We start from the raw sequence: 21,394 nt of genomic DNA, 5'->3' as shown, positions 1-21,394 counted from the left end.
TACAGATGCTGGAATCTGTACTGAAAACAAAAAATGCTGGAGATCACAGCAGATCAGGCAGCTGCCATGGAGAGAATGCAAACTAATGTTTTGAGTCTAGATGACTCTTCATCAGACCTAACCATTCTGCTGGTGACGATGGTCGGGCTTAGATTCAAAGGAACAGAATATTTGCAAGACATTATATGGCTGGAGGAGCAAACACAAATAGTCTTGCTTGATTATTCAGAAGTAACTGTGAATGTATTATGGAAATTGCACCAGTTATGTTTAGTCCTCTAAATAAATTAGTAAGGAGGAAAATATTGAGACTATTGCAGTTAGTAGCATGTTCTGGAAAATAAGGTGTGATCATATAGGCACTTATGATGAGACTGAAACCAGAGATAAGAAAGGTTCAAGAATGGCTTGTGTCTGCATGTGCTGTCAATACTATTAGTGGTTTTGGAGAGAGGGGTAACGTTTTGGAGTATGCTAAAAAAATGTAATTGGACTCTCTCCACTTCAACTATTTGTTTTTAAGAAATAAGGACCTAGAATTATTTTCAGATTAGAAGATTCAACATGGAGGAATGGGAGAACCTGGAACAAGCATCAAAACGTCAATGCAAGGGATTGCTGAAGATATATTATAAATTGCTGCTCAAATACAATATTAAATCTTGTCTATATTGAATAACTGTTTTCAATAAAGTAACAGTTTTCAAAAGTTGGGAATGGCTATGAAGCCTTCTCTGATCAATATATACTACTTTTAGAGCAGATTTGTAGCTCGGGTTGTGGGTGTTGAGGTTGGTTGGCTCGCCGAGCTGGTTTGTTGTTCCGCAGACGTTTCGTTACCGTGCTTGGTAACATCCTCAGTGCAGCCTCTGATGAAGCGTCGGTGTGTTTTCCCGCCTGGCATTTAAACTCTGGGGTCCGTTGCGATGGATTGCCTCACTTCCGGGTTCATACATTCCACTACGGAGGAAACCCAGAAGTGAGGCAATCCATCGCAACGGACCCCAGAGTTTAAAAGCCAGGCAGGAAAACACACCGACGCTTCATCAGAGGCTGCACTGAGGATGTTACCAAGCACGGTAACGAAACGTCTGCGGAACAACAAACCAGCTCGGCGAGCCAACCAAACTCAATATACTACTTTGCTGGAGACATTAATTTCAGTATTTTCAGTAAAACACAGAGAATTTTGGAGAAATTCAGCAAGTTTGGCTGTATCTGTATAGACAGAAACATGGTTAATGTTTTGAATCCAATATGACTCTTCTTCAGAACTTAATTTCAGTATTATACTGATATTATAAATAAATGTAAACTTTTGTATCTCACAGCTTTCCAAATTTGGATATCAGTGAAAATTGGAAACTTTTGAAAATGAGTACTAGAAGTGATATGTTCCTGACCTCAACTAACTACAGGCATTTGATTTTACACGCACAACAGGCAGGATTTTGGAACCTGATGCCTTTCTCTTTGTTTTTATTCAAGAAAACTGATTTTTAAAACTTCCTTTGAAATAAATCTATATTTCCTTGACTGAGAAAACTTAAAATAGTTATCAGTCTGTTACATCCATAAGTAGCACGCACAGAAGAAAATGATTAAAGAAGAAAATCAGAACTCAAAGATTTCATAAACCCCAAAGCTGCCACAATAATGAACATTCCAGTTGTTTATCTAATAGATTTGGAGATATAGGAAGCAGTAAAACACTTCGCAATTATTGAACACGAAAAAAAGTTAACATTGCCAAATCCAAATCTCGTAGCACTTCAAAGATTTGAAAGTTGGTACGCCACAAATATTCTTTTCTCGCTCAACTGTGATATTTAAACTGATCATTAATATAACCAAAGGCAACAAATAAACGGTTGTTGAGTTTTCATCCTCTCACATTTTCATAGCCATTCACTTTTCAAAATTATTGGCACTAAATTCTGGAATTATTCAAGTGTAACTCACATTCAGTTTTGCAGATTGAAATCTTGCTAGAATTATTAAATTTACAACAGACATTGAGTTACTCATATGTTTTGTATGTCCTGCATGAAGTCAACATTTTGGATGTTTAGCATAATGACTTACATGAAAGTGTGCAAAATGTCAACAGTGCAGATGAAGGAAGATAGATATCATAAACAGAAGGATATATGCGGAATGATTCAAAATAATTTACAAACTATATTATGACAGCAGAGTAGCGGAAATTGTAAAGGAAAACTAGAAAAGTGCACAAAATAATACATTATAGATAAAAATACAATTGGTTTCTTTAACCGTATAAACAAGTACATACGATACAAGAAGTTTACATTATATCAGATATAGGAATACCAAAATAGATGCATTTCTAGGTACCCAGAGATACTAGGCTCCATTAATATATATTTAGAAGTGACTGGTATTTAAGCTTTGTTCTATGACTTATTGTTTGTACATTTTTAGAAACTGAAATTGCATGTTGCCCAGTAGAATAATAACAGAAAATAACACATATAAATTGTGCATAATATTTTAAAAATTTATTTTCTAATTAACCTGTTGTTATTACATACCTCTGGAGTAGGTGGGACTTGAACACAGGCATCCTGGTTCAGAGGAAGGGGCATTACCACTGCAGTACAATTAGCTTTCTCTGAACATTACCTAATATTGAGTAACTTAATCTTAGTTTTCCTTTACTCACCAGAACTGATGCACACCGATTCTTAGCTTCACCTGAGGCTAGGCATTATCAGCATGATCATTTAATGCTAACTGTTGTAAATTCTAGATTTGAGCAATGACTTTATAAAGCAATCTGGCCAAAATGACTGTTGATCTGTTTCATTCAGATCTATTCAGAAACAGCTTCATAAAGTTGTAATATTTTCTGAATATTCAATGGATAAAAGTACTTCATATTTTCAAGATTACTTAAATTAAAGAGCATATGAATCATAAAATTATCTTAAACAGATCAATATTTTGTAACCTATAATCTTTTTAATTTTAAAGAGATAGGGCTCTCCTTGTAAATATAATCCGAATTTAAAAATATCATGCTTATGATCTCCTATGCAGCAAGTAAAATAACTGAGCTGTTCACCTGCTCCTAAGTGGCTGAATGCCAACACTGTCTGCCCTTTGAATCAAGGAGCGCTGAGTGGTACAGGCTGTGTGAAAAAAGGTGACTAAAGCTAAATAAATTCCTTAAAGTAATTTGCAGAATAAATCTTCTTCATGCTCTATAAAATGCAAAAAACATTTTCAATGTAAGGCATTGATATTCCTCAAACTTACAGTAATTTATAAACTTATGCTTTCAGTATTGTTGGACATTTATGAAAGCTTCTAGTATATATTACAAGAGATCAACAGAAAAGCTGAAAATGCACTTTTGTTACCTTTACTGGCTAACGACAGCTTGCCTCTTTAGACTGTAGCATCTTTTTATATATGTAATTCACGTTTTTTACTATATGTCTGCAATTTACCCAATGAATTAGGATGTTGGTTGGCCTAAAAGTCTCCAAAACATTACTAGTTTATTTCAAACTTGAATGTTTTAAGTTTTCAAGTTAATGGACAAAACAGTGATTGGTTCTGTTTTGTCTTTTTATTTCATTTTCATTCAATTGGAAGAACAATTTGAACACTGGGACAAGTGTATGCATTTTGGTCCATCTATTCCACAACTATATTAGTTATGGCAACTCTTAAACTTTTAAAATGGCAGTTCTTCTTTCTTCATGTTTATGATGCCTTTACTGCCCTAGTAAGAGAAAAGCAAGAGAGACAGAATGTATCTACGGAGTCTAAGGTTTCAAAACAACAACAGTTTGACTGTACTGAAGTAATCAATAACACCAAAACAGAAATTCTAAATACAAAATAAATTAGAACTATCCCAGCAGATAGGGAATTTTAGCTGAATCCAGCCCTGGCAGATGCAATAGAAATATCCATTCTCTAATCATCCCTGTTTGACAAGTTTAAAAACTTATCACAATCTCAATTCAATACCATAAAGTATAACAAATGAAATAAGGAATAAGCCAATACAGATTTGTTCATGATTATTTCTGAATAGCCAGGCTTTATCTAATTTTAACTAATAATTTTGTAACCTATAACCTTTTTAATTTTAAAGAGATAGGGCTCTTCTTGTAAATATAATCCGAATTTAAAAATGTTTATATCAAATGTTTAAGACCAAACATTGACCATGACTGGACCTTAAGCTTCTATTCTAGGGAACACCAACATCTACAAGCTTCGAAAATAAAGTGCAGGATAAATTATAAAATATGTGTATCCAATTTAGTTATTATTTCATAGCCCTTGATCTAAGCCTTATTTGATAACTGAAAGAAAATAATTATAAATGTTAGTGCTCCATAATTCATAATATAAGTAAACAAACACATCAGTTTGAAAAGACTACATCAAGGTAGTGTATTGAGTTATCATATTTCCTTTTATCCCTAGGTACAAACTTTAAAATAGCCAATATTGAAGGCAAAAGTTCCTTCCTGTCTCTCTGACCACTCTAATGCCTACAGTCACACAACACCAGATTACAGTCCAACAGGTTTATTTGAAATTACAAGCTTTTGGAAGGTAGCCCTTTTGTCAGGTCACATGACATGGAATCAGCCTCACCAATTTGACCCAAATCCTTAAATACATAAATCCACAGCACAAAATGACCTATAACCCAGCAGTGTACGATCAGAGAAGATTTTCTTTCTATCCAGTTCAAGGAACAAATATCATTCAATTACCTCTTAACAACTGTTTCAGATGGGAGTCAAATTTCTCAGCCATTAGTTTTGAACATGTCTAGCAAATTTGTTAGGCAAAATCTCCTAGCTACCATACATATGTGGGTGATTAATTATCCTGGCTTCCACAATGCTTCCTCAGAGTTCACTCAATCATCTGTAGTCATCTAAGCCTTTGTTAAACTCCCTTTTAAAATTGATTAACCAATCCACTCCTCAGGCATTACTCCCATTTCTAATGACTCCCATTTTCCATCAACTTGAACTAATGCAAAACTTTGCTATTTGTATCCTAATTCATACAGTTGTTTTTACCCATTAATCTTGTGGTTGCTGACCCATATTGGCTCCTGAGTTGGTAATGCCTCAATTTCAAAATTCTTGTCTTTGTTTTCAAATCCCTCTGTGACTTATCTCTCCCTAAACTCAGTAACTTCCACTATCCCTACAACCGGAGAGATCTCGACTTTCTTCCAACTCTTGAATGTTCTCTGGCAGCAATGCTTGCAGCTCCTAGACTGGAGGTTTTGGAAGTTCTTTCCTAAACCTACCCTCTTTGAGGTGTCTCTTGAAACAAATCTCTGATTTAGCTTATAGTCATCTATCCTGATCACTTAACGTATCCTATCACTTTGTGACTTGGTGTCAAATTTTGTTCGAGAAGGGTGAAGCTTAACCCTACTTGCCTTGGCAAGTTTTATGATTAAAGGTGCTGCCATATGAATGGAAGTTGATGTTCCTGCAGCAATAAAAGGAGATGTCTGAATTAACAAAACAAATTTTGCATAAAGTTGATTGGTTGTGGTGCCTTGTCTTCACTTAACCTAGCCAGTACATCAGTGATTGCTTTATTGAAATTTTTATTTCTTTTAGTAATTCCTCTGACTTTATACTTGACACCTGTGAAATCCAACAATAAAAAGCTTTTAATTAAAAAAATCCCTGCTATCCTAATCTCAGTTTCGACTTTACCTCTCTGGCCTGTTCCTTAACCTTTCAGCTCACCTTTAATGTGTCTCAACACTCCACGCCACACATAGCCTATTCCATAATTATTGGTCTTTTCTTTGCCCTTGTTTCCTAAGTCATTTCCATTATTGTCCACATTGTCTTTTTTTTAATGTTACCCTTCTTTATAATTATGTATCTATTCTATAACCTTAGTCATTCTAACTTTCTGGGAAATGATTTCTGTATGGTGGGAAATAGCAGAAGATCATTCGAGGGAATAGAGCTGTATCGGATGTGTGTCACTTTCCAGCATCACTGAAAAATCCAGGTCAGAGGAATTACTTCTTCTGCTGCCCTCATTATACCATTATTTTTAACATGGGTGCCATGTTCCTTCATAATTCCTGCTAATTTGGTGTCTCAGACACTCGCTGGGAGGAATTTTCCCAGGCAAGGGGAGGTCAATTTGTATGCTTGTGGGCTTGTCAATGGTCAAGGGGAGTTAAATCCCCTGATAATAACATTGAATCAGGAACCTAACATCACTCCATCTTGTTCTACATTTCACCTAGTTGGTTTTCAAGAAAAGCCAAGGAAGTTATTTAAGTATCCAAATCACTCTATAAATTATGTTTTAACTAAGGGTTCTGCATTTAACAGGCAGCAAGTGGTCCTGATCAGTCGGCAACTCATCAGGGTCACCAAAGTGGCTTCTTCAGTGATAATGACAGACTGGAAAGCCATTGATCTGTGAAACTGAAGAGCTCGCACCTCTGGTCAGATGAGAGGTTGCTGCTCACAACATTGCTTTGAATGAGCACTTTCTGTACTCAACAAGTTATTGCCAACTTCTTGAAACCACTTCATCTGCCATGCACTACATCATTGACTTTCCTCAACATAGCATGGGAGCAGCTTATGCAACTCTACCCTGCACATTTGAAGCCAAGCAAGGGCAGCAGCAAAAAAATACCACGACCAGCACCCTTCCGTTTCCTCCATCACATACTGCAGTGAATTGCCATTGACAATCAGCTCCTAGAAGGTGAAATAGGATCTACAGCTGGTGGATCAGCTCTCCTGATATCTCTAAGCACCATTACTACAGGGAGATCAGACAGCTGTTGACATCAGCAGCCTCCTGCGATTTGGTATCCTAGAGGGCCAGGTAGTCCTGCACGCTACTGGTCACCAACGTACCTGTCGCTGTGAAGTCATTGCTATCTCCATCCCCTCACCCTATCTCTGACACTCCCTGAGGTTGTGTGCTCTCCCTCTTAAAAAGACACAGTTACGAATTTTAAAAATAGCATACGTGGGTAATGGGGAAAGGAAAGGACAACTTTTGTGAAGTGAGAATACAAGGCTGCGAAAGATCAAAAGCCTGAAGGTGTGCGAGAGTTGGCTGCTCAGATGAGGTCATGAGGTATCTAGAGAGAAAACAGTAAGTGAAATTGCAAGGAAATTGTTCTGAGAAGCCTTCCGGAATAGAATGCCAAAAATTGTTAGGATATTGTACTTAAAATTGCTACGTTAATGACTTTCCTACTTTTCAGAGGTCATAAACCCTCTTAATGTCCTATCCCCAGGTTAGAGGCCACATTTCTGTTGCTGAGTTTATCAGTCACTTGCATCACTGCATGGTTAATTAAACAGGTTTTCTTCTTCCTCCTGTTCTTGGAAAAAGTCACTGCACTGCAGTCCCTCATATTCCACAGCAGGGCTTCCATCCAAGAGTGAGAGATCCAAAAAGTAACCTTCTCGGGTCTCCACTCCTTCCTGTAATTGCTGCAGCCTCAAACATTTATGTGCAGATGATCTATTATAATCCTTAGTCTATCCAGCACCTGCAGTTTCTGATTGGTCAAGAATCCAGAGGGGGAATGCTAACACTATAGCTCAGTGAAAGGCCACTGGAGAGTTCAATGGGTTTTCCACTCACTACCACTGGTCCGTGTGTTGCAGCAGAGGCAAAGATGAAAAGCTTCAAACTGACATTTAATAAACGAGCTTGCAGAGAAAAATAAATCAGTTGTAACTTAGTTCCACTAAACTACATAAAAATATTAACTAGTCTGAGAGATGTGCCTTAGATCAAACAACATTTGTTTAAGGCAGTGATCTGTAAGTGCAGACATTGTGCAGCAAGTGGACTTGCTTCATAACAGACAATGCGAGGTGCTACTCAGGGCACCCTTTTACATCCAAGGCAGTTATACCAGTTGTTTGACATTCACCCTTTATTTATATGATGCCATACTAATGATTCAGGCTTCAGTCCGGGGTATCGACAACAGCAAACTGATGACAGAAATCCTGCCAAGTCACAGGTCTGGTGGTTGGTAGGATTCCTGTAATTTTGGGCCAAAATGTCTAAAGTTGATGTATTTTTATCAGAACAAGTTTCCCCTTTTCAGTGTTTATACCATTACCATAACTACCAGTACCTATATTATGTTTTTAAAATAATTAGTGTCCTAAGGTGTTTCACAGGAATGTTATCAAACAAAATCTGTCACCAAGCCCCATAAAAAGACATTAGGCAGTTCAAAACAAGAGGCAACGTAGAGCAGGTGGAAAGGAATATCAGAGTGTAGAACCTTGGAGCCAACTGTACAGCTGTCAAATGGTGGAGATATTAAAATCCAGAATGTCCAAAAGGCCAGAAATGGAGAAGTGCAGGTAATTCAGAAGTTAACTGAGCTGGAGGAGGTTACAGAGAAAGGAGGGTGAGAGGCCCTGGATGAATCTGAAAAAAACAAAATAATTTTAAAACCAAGCATTTATTAATCAGGAGCTAATGTGGGTCATGAGGTTGGACATAAGCAGCAGTGTTTTTCGATGAGCTCAAAATGTGAAGAAAGCGAAATCTGGGAGACCTGTCAGGATTGCAATGGTATGGCTAATGCTCGTGACAAAAAAAGAACAATAATGAGGCATGCATTTGCAACTGAGTAGTTTTGGATGTTAGAAATATGGAAATAGGAGTCTTAATGAGGCATGTGTGTGTGTTTGAAAGTTCCTCACAAGTTTAAATATGACGCCTTAGTTGCACTTTTATGGTTCAGCCTTGGATAGTTGCAAGAAAGAGATGGAGTTGGAGTCTGGGGGAACGGAGTTTAGTGGTAGATAAAAAAGTCAATAGGTTTAGTATTCTCAACACTGAGTTGGGGAAAATTTCTGCAAATGCAGTACAGAATGTGAAACAGGTTGTATGATAACTTAGGTTTTGTAGGGAGTAGAGAAACAGAGTTTGATATTGTCAGAGCACACATAGAAACATTTTTTTTAAGCATGATGTCTCTAAGAAGAAGCATGTGATTGAAAAATGGGGCTGGGGTACAGTAAATACTACATTCTTTGGGGGAGACCAGAGTTAAAACTATAAGTGTGGGAAGAGAAGCTTTTGTGGGTAACTCTCCGGCTATGACTGGAAAAGAGTGGAACAATTGAGTGAAGTCCCACCCAGTTGTAAAACAGTACAGAAGCATTGAAGAAGAACAGTACGGTCAACCATGTCAAAGAATATATGTCAAGAACAATCAGAAGGAAGAATTTACATGGTTATATTCACATAGGCTATCATTTTGACATTGATAAGAATGGTTTCTAACTGTGGCCGGGTCGGAAATCTGAATGCAAGGATTCCATCATGAAATTATAGGAAAGTGTGGCATAAACTTGGGAGCAAACAGGCATGTTCAAGAACTCTGAAGAGGACTGTTGGAGATGGGACAACAATTTCTACAGTCAGAGAAGTCAAGTGTTGTTTTTGAGGACAACAGTGATGACAGCAAGAGGAGTCATGGGAAGTAGAATAGTGCTCAAGGGAAAAGGGGAAATTTTGCATAACCTCTAATATGCAATGCGGCATAGTCATAACATGTGGCCGATGTGGAGACTGGGAGAAAGGAATGATGTCTTTATAGGAAGTGGATTAAAAGCATAATTCAGATACTTATACTATTCAGTGGCTTGAAACGGTGTTACTGAAACGTCTAACTGGGAGATAGGAAAAGAAAAGTCATGAAGGAACATCAAACCATGATACACCACATTATTTGTAGTGCATAAAGTCAGAACCAAAGGAAAATGTTTCAGCCCACCTGTCAACATGTAACAATCCAAAATATGTACCACAACATTAGCTATTAACCCAGTGAGTTGAGAATTCATTTTGCAGCTTTCAAAATAACATGTTTTCTCCACACTTAACAGCTGTGAAAAGTTGTGAAAAAATAATGAACAGTAATGTTGCAAGTAGAAACTTACTAAATCATAGACTGTGAGCATTAAACTCTGAAGGGTATCAGTTCACAACGAGTTGGTCTGACAGAATAACACATTACCAAAAAATAACATTAGTGAAGATCAATAGCACTATCTTTAACAAGACACTATTTCCTGTTCTAACCACGCATTAGCATCTCTTCATTATTTGGAAATGGGCCATGGGGTGGAGAAAGACAAGAATTCTGATGTAAATTAAGGCATTGTAATTACTGATCTCCATGGTGCAGCTGAATAGATGGATAGCTATTGGGGTTAAGAGTCTAGGCAGCCATTACTATGATCTATTTTACCACCCGGAAAACCTTTCTATTTCATCAAAACATGCCTACGTGATTTTGATATTTAATAGCTCTGCGTACAAGGACTTCATTTGGGTTTGTGTGAAATAAATACAATTTTCCATAAAACTCAACAGTGGATTTATAGATCAACACAGTTGAATAACTTAATCTAAATAACTAAGAGAATAATTTATATTTTAAACAGTCTTTTCAGATGTAATACAATATAAACTGTGTCTGCTTTGCATGGCGATAAATCTTTCCCGTTCAACAACGAATCTAGGTTATCCCTACTTATTCTATCACTGCACAACCGCCTACTATTTTGAAGAATGAAACTTATTTTGAATAGGGCTTTCTCATTTTTCTGAAGAAGGGTCCAGACCCGAAACATCAGCTTTCCTGCTCCTCTGATGCTGCCTGGCCTGCTGTGTTCATCCACCTCCACACCTTGTTATCTCATTATCTACTGGTTAATGAATAAAGGCATACACACATAAAATATGTTTAAACTGAGAAACTGTGTGCTAATATATAAGGTATAGAACTGTATTCAAATTGCATGCATTCTGTAACAAATACAGAAAATGATGGGGAAACTCAGCAGATCTGGCTTGCATCTATACAGAGAGAAACAGAGTTACTGTTTCATCAGAACTGAAAATATTCTGTTTGTTGCCAACATCACATAACAACAGAAAATGCAAGACGGATTTTAACTTGAGGCAGCATTGATAGAGCTGAAAACAGTAGAACATCTGAAAAAAAGACACATTTTGATGCACTTTTGTCTTGTACTCATTAGGATTGTCAATTGGCTTTGTAGTGTAGCACGCATGCACGTTTTGCATGTTACTTGTTGTGATAACCTCTATAAGGCCCATGAGGAAGCACTAATCAATTTCCGTGTGGAGCGTGTCGAGTATAAGGTCACTTGGTATTAGCAGTGGCAACAGGCAAAAAAAAGCAAACTCACATACTGATCTGTTAGCTCAAATGGTTAGCATGTGGTTCTAGAAATGCTTAAGTCATGGGTTTAATTCCCATCAATGTGTTCTCATTTTTTTTAAATTGGTGGTAGTTATTAGGTTAAAAAAAGTCAAGGTGATTTTTGGCGATGGGAAGGTCACTCAGTTGTGCATAATGGTACTTCTGAGTATAAAACAAAAATAAAGAAAAAAGTTAAAGCAAAGCCTTAAGAGAGAGGTGGGCACTGCAGGGGATACAGTGCTTATTTTCCCATTGAACTCCATTTGATTTAGTCCTTTTCCACTCTTCCTACCCCTCATCCATCATCTTTGATAGTTTGCATTGCCCGTAATGGGCTTTGCTTGTAAATACTCAACGGGCTACATGGGTGTTTTTACTGGTGGTGGTTAATAGTTTACAAACAAAACAGTTATGGCAATTTTGGTAGTGGGAACGTTGCTCAATTGTGTGTGATAACACTTCTGGGTAGAAAGAAAAGCGATAAAGCAACCCCTTCTGAGTAGAAAAGGAAAGACAATGCAAACCCCTCGGGGCTTCTGTGGCATGGTGGCAGTATCCCTAGCTTTGAGCCAGGAGGCCTGGTTCAAGTCTCACCTGTTTAAGAGGTAAGTAATGACATCTCTGAACAGGTTGATTTGGAAAAAATAAATAAAAGCAGACCCTTTACTGGTGGTGGTTAATAGATTTTAAAAATTCTTTTGGTGGCGGGAAGGGCACTCAGTTGTGCGTAAAAGCACTTCTGAGTATGTTAAGAAAAGAAAACTAAAGCAGATTATCTTGGGCAGTCTTGTGGCACAGTGGTAGTTTCTCTACCTCTGATTTAGGAGGCTTGGGTTCAAGTCCCACCCACTCTAGAGTTGTGTAAGAACATCTCTGAAGAGGTTGATTTATTTAAAAGACAGACTAAGCAGACTCTTCACACCTTAGCATGCTTATTTGTCACTAGATGGCAGGGATCCCCAGTGGAGGGCTCTCGTTGTGGGAGTCGTCACATTTTTCATCAAGGAGCTGAGTTGGAGGATATTGCATGCAGCAGTGCCTTATAACCCCAGACTGTGGCAGTTCATGAACTTCCAGCCCTACTGTTTATTTTGCAGCACTGTGCAGTCTATGGACCATGCTTTTATTGGTTGTGGGCAATTGCAGCCCCTTTGTTATTTGAAAAATCTTTTGCATTTGATTACACTTCAGCCCAACGTTCTTGATCTTTGAGCACCCGATGTGGAGGAGTGTGGGCAGATCAGAGGACCTCCTCGTGGGTCCGCTCCTGCGCCTGGCCAGGCTAGCAATAAACAGGTCCAGGCAGCGGAGGGTGGTCATATCTGCCAACTGCCTGACCCTCTTCTGTGGTTACATTTGTACCCAGGTGTTCTTAGAGAGGGAGCACATCGTGTCCATCAATGCCCTTTATGCCTTTAAAGAGAGGTGGGCGCCACAGGGGATACAATGCTTTATCTCCCCTCCAACTCCATTTTAATTTAGCCCTTTCCCTCTCTCCCACTGCCCAGAATGAGCTTTGCTTGTAAATACTTGATTGGCTACACAGCTGATTACTGGTAGCAGACAAAAGAAAAACAAGGCAGAAAAAAAGCCTGTGATTTGGTGGCCGGAAAGACGCTCCGTTGTGTCTGACCACACTTCTGGGTACAAGGAAAAAAAATTTTAAATATATACATCTATATATAAAAGCAGGCCCCAGCATATTAAAAAAAAACAGAGATAAAGCAGACCCTAGTGGGTGATACTGGTTTAGAGGTAATGTCACTGGACTTATAAACAAGAGGACCAAAGAAATGGCCCACTAGCTGAAAAGCTAAGATGGTTAGAGCATGATACTAATAGCACAAAGATGATGGTTTCAATCCCCATGCTGGTGAATCCTACAGGCTTTCTAATTAATACTTCCTCATTTTAACAGAAAAGTGAACCTCAGTACATTAAAAAAAAAGAGACCTTGTACTGGTGGTGGCTCGTAGTTAGTAGTTAAAAAGAAAAGTCACGGTGGTTTGGTGGCTGGAAAGTTGTTTGGTTGTGTAATATCACTTCCGATAAAGAAATATACAGCAAACCCTCAGGGACTGTAGTGATGCAGTGGCAGTCCTGAGCAAATAGGTCTCTGGTTCAAGTTCCACCTGCTCCTGAGTTGTGTAACAATGTCTCCGAACAGACTGATTAGAAAATACACAAGATATAAAGCAGACCCACTCCCCTGCAACTCCATTTTGATTTAGTCCTTTCCCACCCTCCCTACCACTCCCCCCGCTTCTGATGGTTCACAATGCTTATAATGGGCTTTGCATGTAAACTTCTAATTGCCTGCATGGGTGAATATTTGTAGTGGCTAATAGTTAAAAATAAAAAAAATGTCACAGTGAATTGGTGGTGGGAAAATTGTTTGTGATAACATTTCAGATAAAAGAGTAACGCAGAACCTCGCCCACTAGTAGTCTGATCTCATCTGGTCTCAGTAACTAAGGCGTGGCTAGTATTTGGTATTATGAGAACACCAGGTGCAGTACTGAGTAAGAATCTTATGGCACAGTGGTAGTATGCCTGCCTCTGAGCCAGGAGGTCTGGGTTCAAGTTCCACCTGGTCCAAAGGTGTCTAACAACATCTCTGAACAAGTCTGCTATAAAACAGACTCAGGGATGGGTTTGCAGAACCAAGCTGGGACTAGCCTATGCACACCACAGGTAGTGGCACTATTCCAGTGTCTAACAATAAATGGTGTTCCTTTCCAGTTGGGCTTCTGAGTTCTTACACTTATATTCATACAGAGGGGTCTATTCTTTGGAAGCAGAGAAAATATGTTCAAGCACTGTATCTGTTTCAGCTTGACAAAATAAGTGACAGTCATTTGCTGCTACATTTCTCAGGGTAACGCCTTGATTACAATCAAATAACTAACTAACCGAGTTAGTTTAAAATTTGAGCAAAGTCTCACAGTTAACTGTCAATTATCATCAACATTTTCCATGGCAAAGCCTCTATTGATCAAAGCCCGCTTTCCAATCAAAAGAACTCCATGATTTAAATATTTACAATTAAATAAATTATAATATTGTAATTTAAATATTGGATTTCCCCTTTAATTCATATGCTTGCTAATTATCCTGATGATTGCAAGATGAAAAGCTACACAAAAAACTTACCTGTGAGCAATACTCAAGTTCTGTACTTCTAAACAGCTATAAAAATACATATGCTTTTTCCTTTTTTGAGATTCCATCTCTCAATCGGATTTATCTTAAATTAATCTTGACATTCCAAGATCAATTAGAAACAAGGAGAACCAAACAATTCAATAGGGACCACAAAAGCCCTCTGGGTCTGCTTCTCTTTTTAAAATCAACCTGTTCAAGAGCTGCTACTGGATTAAATAACACACAATGTACTATTCTCCTGAAATAGAGTTGTACTCTATACCACTTCAAATTCAGATTGTCATTAAATAAGGAAAGATTTGAGTCAATTAAATTTCAATTAATTTTTAATTAACAGGTTGGAATGCGATTTTCAGTTTCAGATCTTGAAACTCGGATTCCATTGCAGCACTAACACTGAGCACAATGTTCTGTGAACTACAAGCAGATTTTAACTCAGAGTAAGATTGCATGCCCTTTCATAAACATAGAAGATAGGAGCAGGAGGCAGCCATTTGGCCCTTTGAGCCTGCTCCGCCACTCTTCACAATCATGGCTGATTGCCCAACTTAATAGCCTAATTCTGCTTGGTGCCTATAACGTTTGACCCCATTCTCCCCAAGTGCCAGACCTAATCACCTCTTGAATATATTCAATGTTTTGGCATCAACTACTTCCTATGGTAATGAATTCCACAGGCTCACCACTCTTTGGGTGAAGAAATGTCTCCTCATCTCCGCCCTAAATCGTCTACCCTGAATCCTCATACTGTGACCCCTTGTTCTGGACACACCCACCATTGGGAACATCCTCCCTGCATCCAGTCCTGTTAGAATTTTATAAGTGTCTATGAAATCACCCCTCATTCATCTAAATTCTAGCGAAAACAATCCCAACAAAGTCAATCTCTCCTCATACTTCAGACCCACCATCCCAGAATCAGCCTGGTAAACCTTCGCTGCACTCCCTTGAGAGCAAGAGCATCCTTCCTGAGGAAAGGAGACCAAAACTGCACACAATATTCCAGGTGTGGCCTCACCAAGGCCCCGTATAACTGCAACAACACATCCTTGCTCCTGTACTCAAAACGTGTCAAGGAAGCCCAACATTCCATTTGCTTTCTTTACCGCCTGCTGCACCTGCATTCTTGCCTTCAGCGACTGGTGCACAAGGATGCCCAGGTCCTGCTGCACACGCCCCTTTCCCAATTTACAGCCATTCAGGTAGTAATCTGCCTTCTTATTTTTGCTTCCGAAGTGAATAACCTCATATTTATCCAAATTACACTGCATCTTCCATTGACTTGCCCACTCACCCAATCTGTCAAGATCATGCTGAAGGATCTCTGCATCCTCATCACAGTTCACCCTCCGAGCCAACTTGGTGTCATCTGCAAACTTTGAGATGTTACATTTTGTTCCCTCATCCAAATCATTAATACATATTGTGAATAGCTGGGGTCCCAGCACCGATCCCTGTGGCACCCCATTAGTTACTGCCTGCCAATTTGAAAAGGAGCCATTAATTGCTACTCTTTGTTTCCTCTCTGCTAACCAGTTTCCTATCCATCTCAATACATTTCCCCCAATCCCATGCGCTTTAATCTTGCATATTAATCTCTTACGTGGGACTCTGTCAAACGCTTTCTGAAAGTCCAAATACATTACATCGACTGGCTCCCCCTTGTCAACTCTGCTAGTTACATCTTCATAGAATTCCAACAGATATGTCAAGCATGATTTCCCCTTCATAAATCTATGCTGACTCTGTCTGATCCTGCTACTGCTTTCTAAATGGTCTGCTATGAAATCCTTGAGAATGGATTCGAGAATTTTCCCCACTACCAATGTTAGGCTCACCGGTCTATAATTCCCTATTTTCTCTCTACCTCCCTTTTGAATATTGGAGTGACATTAGCCACCCTCCAATCTGCAGAGACTGTTTCAGAGTCTATAGAATCCTGGAAGATGACCACCAATGCATCCACTATTTCTAGAGCTACTTCCTTAAGTAGTCTGGGACGTAGATTATCAGGCTTTGGGGATTTAATCGGCCTTCAATCCCAACAATTTTCCCAGCACCATTTCTTCACTAATATCGATCTCCCTCAGTTCTTCCCTCTCACTAAAACTTCCATCCTCCAACAATGCTAGAATCTGATTTGTGTCTTCTTTTGTGAAGACAGAACTAAAGTATGTATTCAGTTACTCATCCATTTCTTTGTCCACTATTATACATTCCCCGTTTCTGTCTATAGGGGATCTACATTTGTCTTTACCAATCTCTTTCTCTTCACGTACCTAAAGAAACTCTTAGTGTCAATTTTTATGTTCCCTGCAAGCTTACTTTCCTTCTCTATTTTCCCCTTCTTAATAAATCCCTTGGTCCTGCTTTGCTGAATTCTAAACTGCTCCCAATCCTCAGATTTATTATTTTCCTTGGCCAATCTGTATGCTTCTTCCTTGGATCAGATCCTATCTCTTATTTCCTTTGTAAGCCATGGATTGGCCCTCTCATCTATTTTGCTCTTGCATCCTTTCCTGCACTATGTAATGTCCTGATATACAATGTTAATCAGTGTTGTTTTGGAGCCACGAATCCTATGTGTTGTAAATGTTCAGAGAAGTCAGAGATGATTAGTTACTTAGGTTTCGTTATCTTTTTAAAAACTGTGAAGGTAATGTCAGTAAAAATAACACACTGGGGAAATTATCACATACTACATTGCAGTCCTTAAGTGTTTATCTGTTCATTCCAAATGATCAGATTTCCCAGTTTTCAACAAATATTTGATTGACTCTGATGTTTGACAACACAAAAATATGCACTGGATGTACCATTTTGAATAATATATCAAATCTCCTATAACATTAGTAAAGCACGTCAAGTATGTGAAGTACAATTTCAAATAATTCAGGTAGCTTGCATACACGAAATTTAAGAAAACGATACCGGTACAGTCTACATTAAATTTTGGAATTAACAATTTGATTTAACCTTAGCAGCCAGTATTTTTTCTTTCGATTGAAGAGATCAAACAAAACATATTCATCTTTCTGACAAATTTACTGCATAACGGATTGAAATAAATGCAAGTAATAAATACTCAATGATTAAATTCAGTTTCTGACCAGTACATTTTATGTTACCTAAACATAAATTTTAAAGCATTGTAAATTGACTTATCTCATTGCTGGTAATTACAAAAGGGGCTTGCTGCATTTCAACATGTTTCTCCTCTACGTTAAATTTAGCAAGATGACAAGATTACTGAGGAGTATCAGTGCTTGCAGTGCAGATGTAATGTCGACTCAAGCACACTAATGAATGCTCTGCCTACAAACCTCAAATTCAATAAAGCATCACTAACAACAATGATATGAGCATTTCCGTTTTCCATGATGTAAATATAATTAGTCTGGATTGAGGTTAATATTGTATGCCAAATTGTAGACTTGGGTGTGGATGTGCATCCATTAGAAACTTGTTGGAGATTGTCTCAAACACACTTCCAACCAGGAAGTTGGCATTATCTGAGTTCAGACAGTATTGATGGTCAAGTAACAGAGACTATACTATTTGATTACAGCACTCTATTGCTGAAATTTGTTCTTCTCAAATATCTAAATTCAGATCAAGCATTTAATTATCATTACTAATACAACCAATAGATAAATACAAACCTTTCATCAGATAAACACTGAGCATTAAGATCCTTACAACTGCACAAATATTCACCCTGAACTTCATGTTTCTATTATTTTGATGAATAGATTTCCAGCACCAATATACCTTGCCTTAGTAGTACAAGGTCACAATCTAATGTACAGTCCATCAAACCTACTATGTTGCACACTGAAATAAACTTCAAATTCCACTTTCCATTATAAAGATAAAGCAACCACTTACCCAAACCTGTCGGTAGCACTGTCTGACCTGAAACAGAAATAACAAAACATTTAAAAAAGCACGGTTCAAAAAAAAATACAGTTGTACATCATTAGCTTACTTATCTTGACTTTTTAAATTAATGTCTTAGATAGCTCAGTGAATGATCAATAATCATTCAACTGATTGGCAACATAATACCAATTAGAATTCTACTTAAATTGTATGAACTAAAATGTTAATTTTAAATACAAAATCAGTAATGTTGATCAACCAAAAGCAACAAAGAACGCTGTTTCAGACTCTTAAGGAAACAAGAAAATTGATCTACTTTTGAAAGCTGCCAAAAACCAAATACCACACTGACTTCTCAATCATTAACAATATTTCAACAGCTCATGTGGCACAACATACAACAAGAATACATATGAAAATAACAACAAATTTTGTACTCATGCCAATTTGATGATAGAGGGCAAGGAGATATTTTTCATATCTGAATGTCAAGTCACATGGTTATTCGTGGCTTGGCTTTCATTCTTGTGAATTGTGAATTGCATGTGCATAAACTCAGTTTTATTTCTTAGCATAGTTTTCCCACTTGCATTACAATGGAATTACTGAAAGTGGTGACACCTACCCATCTAAATGTAGAAAGTGCAAATCAATTTAAAATAGGACAAGTTAATTGTAAAAAATATTCGCATTTTTATATCACAGGATGTTAATTAATAATAAGGAGAAGAGAATGAAGGGTCTGTGCTGAAAAGAACATGAAGTTGTTCAAAAAAGTTCACTCCATGTAAATTAATTCCTATACCAAGTAGAACTCTCATCTGACTGCAGAATTCCAGTTTCTCAAAATCGTTTATTTTAGGTCTAATTCTTAGCCTGAGACTATTGCAACTGAAAATTTTCATTTTAGTGTACAGATTATGCTAATTATTTCCCAATAGCAGGCAGATGATGTGGAGGAGCCGGTGTTAGACTGACAAAGGAGTAATGCTCCGAAAAATTGTGATTTCAAATAAACCTGTCGGGCTATAATCTGATATCATGTGACTTCTCACTTTGTAGATAGTGGATAGTACAATCAACAGGCAACTTTAAGTCATACGTAAACAAGATTAAGTCATACATAAATATAACAGAAAAGAACTGAAGTTACTTACCAAGTACAGTGAATTGATGACTTCCATGTAAAAGCTAAGAATTTACTTCCAGACAGAAAAGAGCCAAACAAAAGGTGTTGAGAGATTTTTTTTAAACATAATGAAAAAGAAGCCCAGCACCTCTCAAAGAGTTATAATTTAAAAAAAAAATTAACTGGTGGTTCATTGCCAAGAACTACAGTCTATAAACTGTGGCCTTTTAACTATCAGTTCCTGTAATGACTGTCACAGAATTGCTGAAAGTCTAATGGCTGGAATTTAACAGATGTTAGCAGGCAAGGATTGCATGTCCAATGATTTTGGTTATCCCTTAGTCATTTAATGCTTAGCTAAATATGTGAGAATTCCAGTACTTACTCGGGCAACTCTTCCATTATAGAATACTGCTGAACATCTAATTGGATGGCAGCTCTATAGTCCTAGCAGTGCCACCTGGGAAAGCGGGTCCAGTTGAGTTTCTGACCAGTAGTAAGCCCAGGATGTTTAAAGCGGGAGATTCACTGATGGTCACAACATTGAATGTCAAAGGGTGATGGTTAGATTGTACTTTATTGGAGATGGTCATTATCTGGCAATTTTGTGTTGCAAATGCTACTTGCTATTTGTCAGTCTAAGCCTGGATATTGCCCAGGTTTTGTTGCATTTTCACTTGAACTGCGTAATAAGAGCTCACTGTGTACATGGTAACATACTAACACAGATAAAGGATTAGTTAGCTGGCAGAAAACAGAGAATAGGGATTAAGTGGGTCTTTGCTGGGTTGCCAAACTGTGACTGTTGGAGTAGCAGACCAGGCTCAAGGGGCCAAATGGCCCACTGCTGTTCCTCTTGTTTATGGATCAGTGCTGGGGTATCAAGTATATTCAATCTAAATCAATTATCGAATTGGATGTGGGGACAAAGTAACTTAATTTATTAATGATACCAGGTAGGTAAGAAAGTGAATTGCCAAGATGAGGCAGAGGATCCGCAAAAGGGATATAGATATGTTATTTAGGCAATTACAGAATATAATGTGAGGAAAATGTGAACTTGTGCACTTTGTCAGGAAGATTAGACAACCAGTATACTATTTAGTCAGCGGAACTCAGAGCCACGATATGATTTGCATGTCCTGATTCATGAATCATAAAAAAATTAGTTTGTAGGTAGAGTAAGAAAGCAACTTGAATACTGGTATTTATGGCAAAAGGGAATGGAATATGAAAATCAGGATGTTTCACTGTAGCTATACACGGCCTTGGTGAGACCACATTTTGAGCCATGTACACAATTTTGGTCTCTATTTGAAAATAGATTCCACAAAAGTAGTTCAGAGAAGGTTCATTTGACTTATTCCTGGAATGGAGATCTTATAAAGATAGACTGAGCAGATTGGACTAGTACTATTTGGAGATTAGGAGAATGAAAGGTGATCTTTTTGAAACATACAGCTCATGAGGGAACTTAACAGGACGGATTCTAAGAGCGTGTGTTCCCTTGTAGGAGAGACTAAGATTAGGGGACAGAGTTTAGGAATAAGAAGGTGGAGAGATATGGAGAAACAGAGAATATGATAGAGATGAGAAATCTTTTCTCTCAGATAGTTAGTAAGTCTGTGGAATTCCATTGCTCAGAAAGAGGTGGAGGCTGGGTCACTTAATTTATTCAAGGCTGAGTGAAATAGATTCTCAAAAGACAAGGAATAAAAGGTTGTGTAGGGGGAGGTGGGGGCAGACAGAACAGAGACGTTGAAAACACAATCTTATCAGCCACGATTGCATTGAACGATTGAGCAAATTTGAAGGGCCAAGTGGTCTACTTCTTTTCTTAAGTACTAAATTTCTAGTTAGATGTGCTTCAGCTAGAATGTGAAATCAACAAAAATAGTCAGCAGGGTAAAATGATTTTTTTTTTTTTAAGGGTGTAG

The 21,394-nt window shown here is 37.9% G+C and overlaps 1 protein-coding gene across 1 annotated transcript in view; it reads right to left on the bottom strand.

Moving 5' to 3' along the window:
- LOC125486704 overlaps positions 1–21,394 on the bottom strand; it is a 227,948-nt gene that overhangs the window by 121,960 nt on the left and 84,594 nt on the right. Inside the window, exon 3 of the mRNA XM_048615370.1 lies at positions 18,335–18,361. Coding sequence (XP_048471327.1) covers positions 18,335–18,361 — 27 coding nt within the window. The remainder of the gene's footprint in view (positions 1–18,334; positions 18,362–21,394) is intronic.

The sequence above is a fragment of the Rhincodon typus genome, chromosome 32 (assembly GCF_021869965.1).
Source record: "Rhincodon typus isolate 14 chromosome 32, sRhiTyp1.1, whole genome shotgun sequence".
In the NCBI taxonomy this organism is placed as follows: Eukaryota; Metazoa; Chordata; class Chondrichthyes; order Orectolobiformes; family Rhincodontidae; genus Rhincodon; species Rhincodon typus.
The sequence above is the reverse complement of the archived record's forward strand: the minus strand, read 5'-3'. Positions and strand labels throughout refer to the sequence as shown.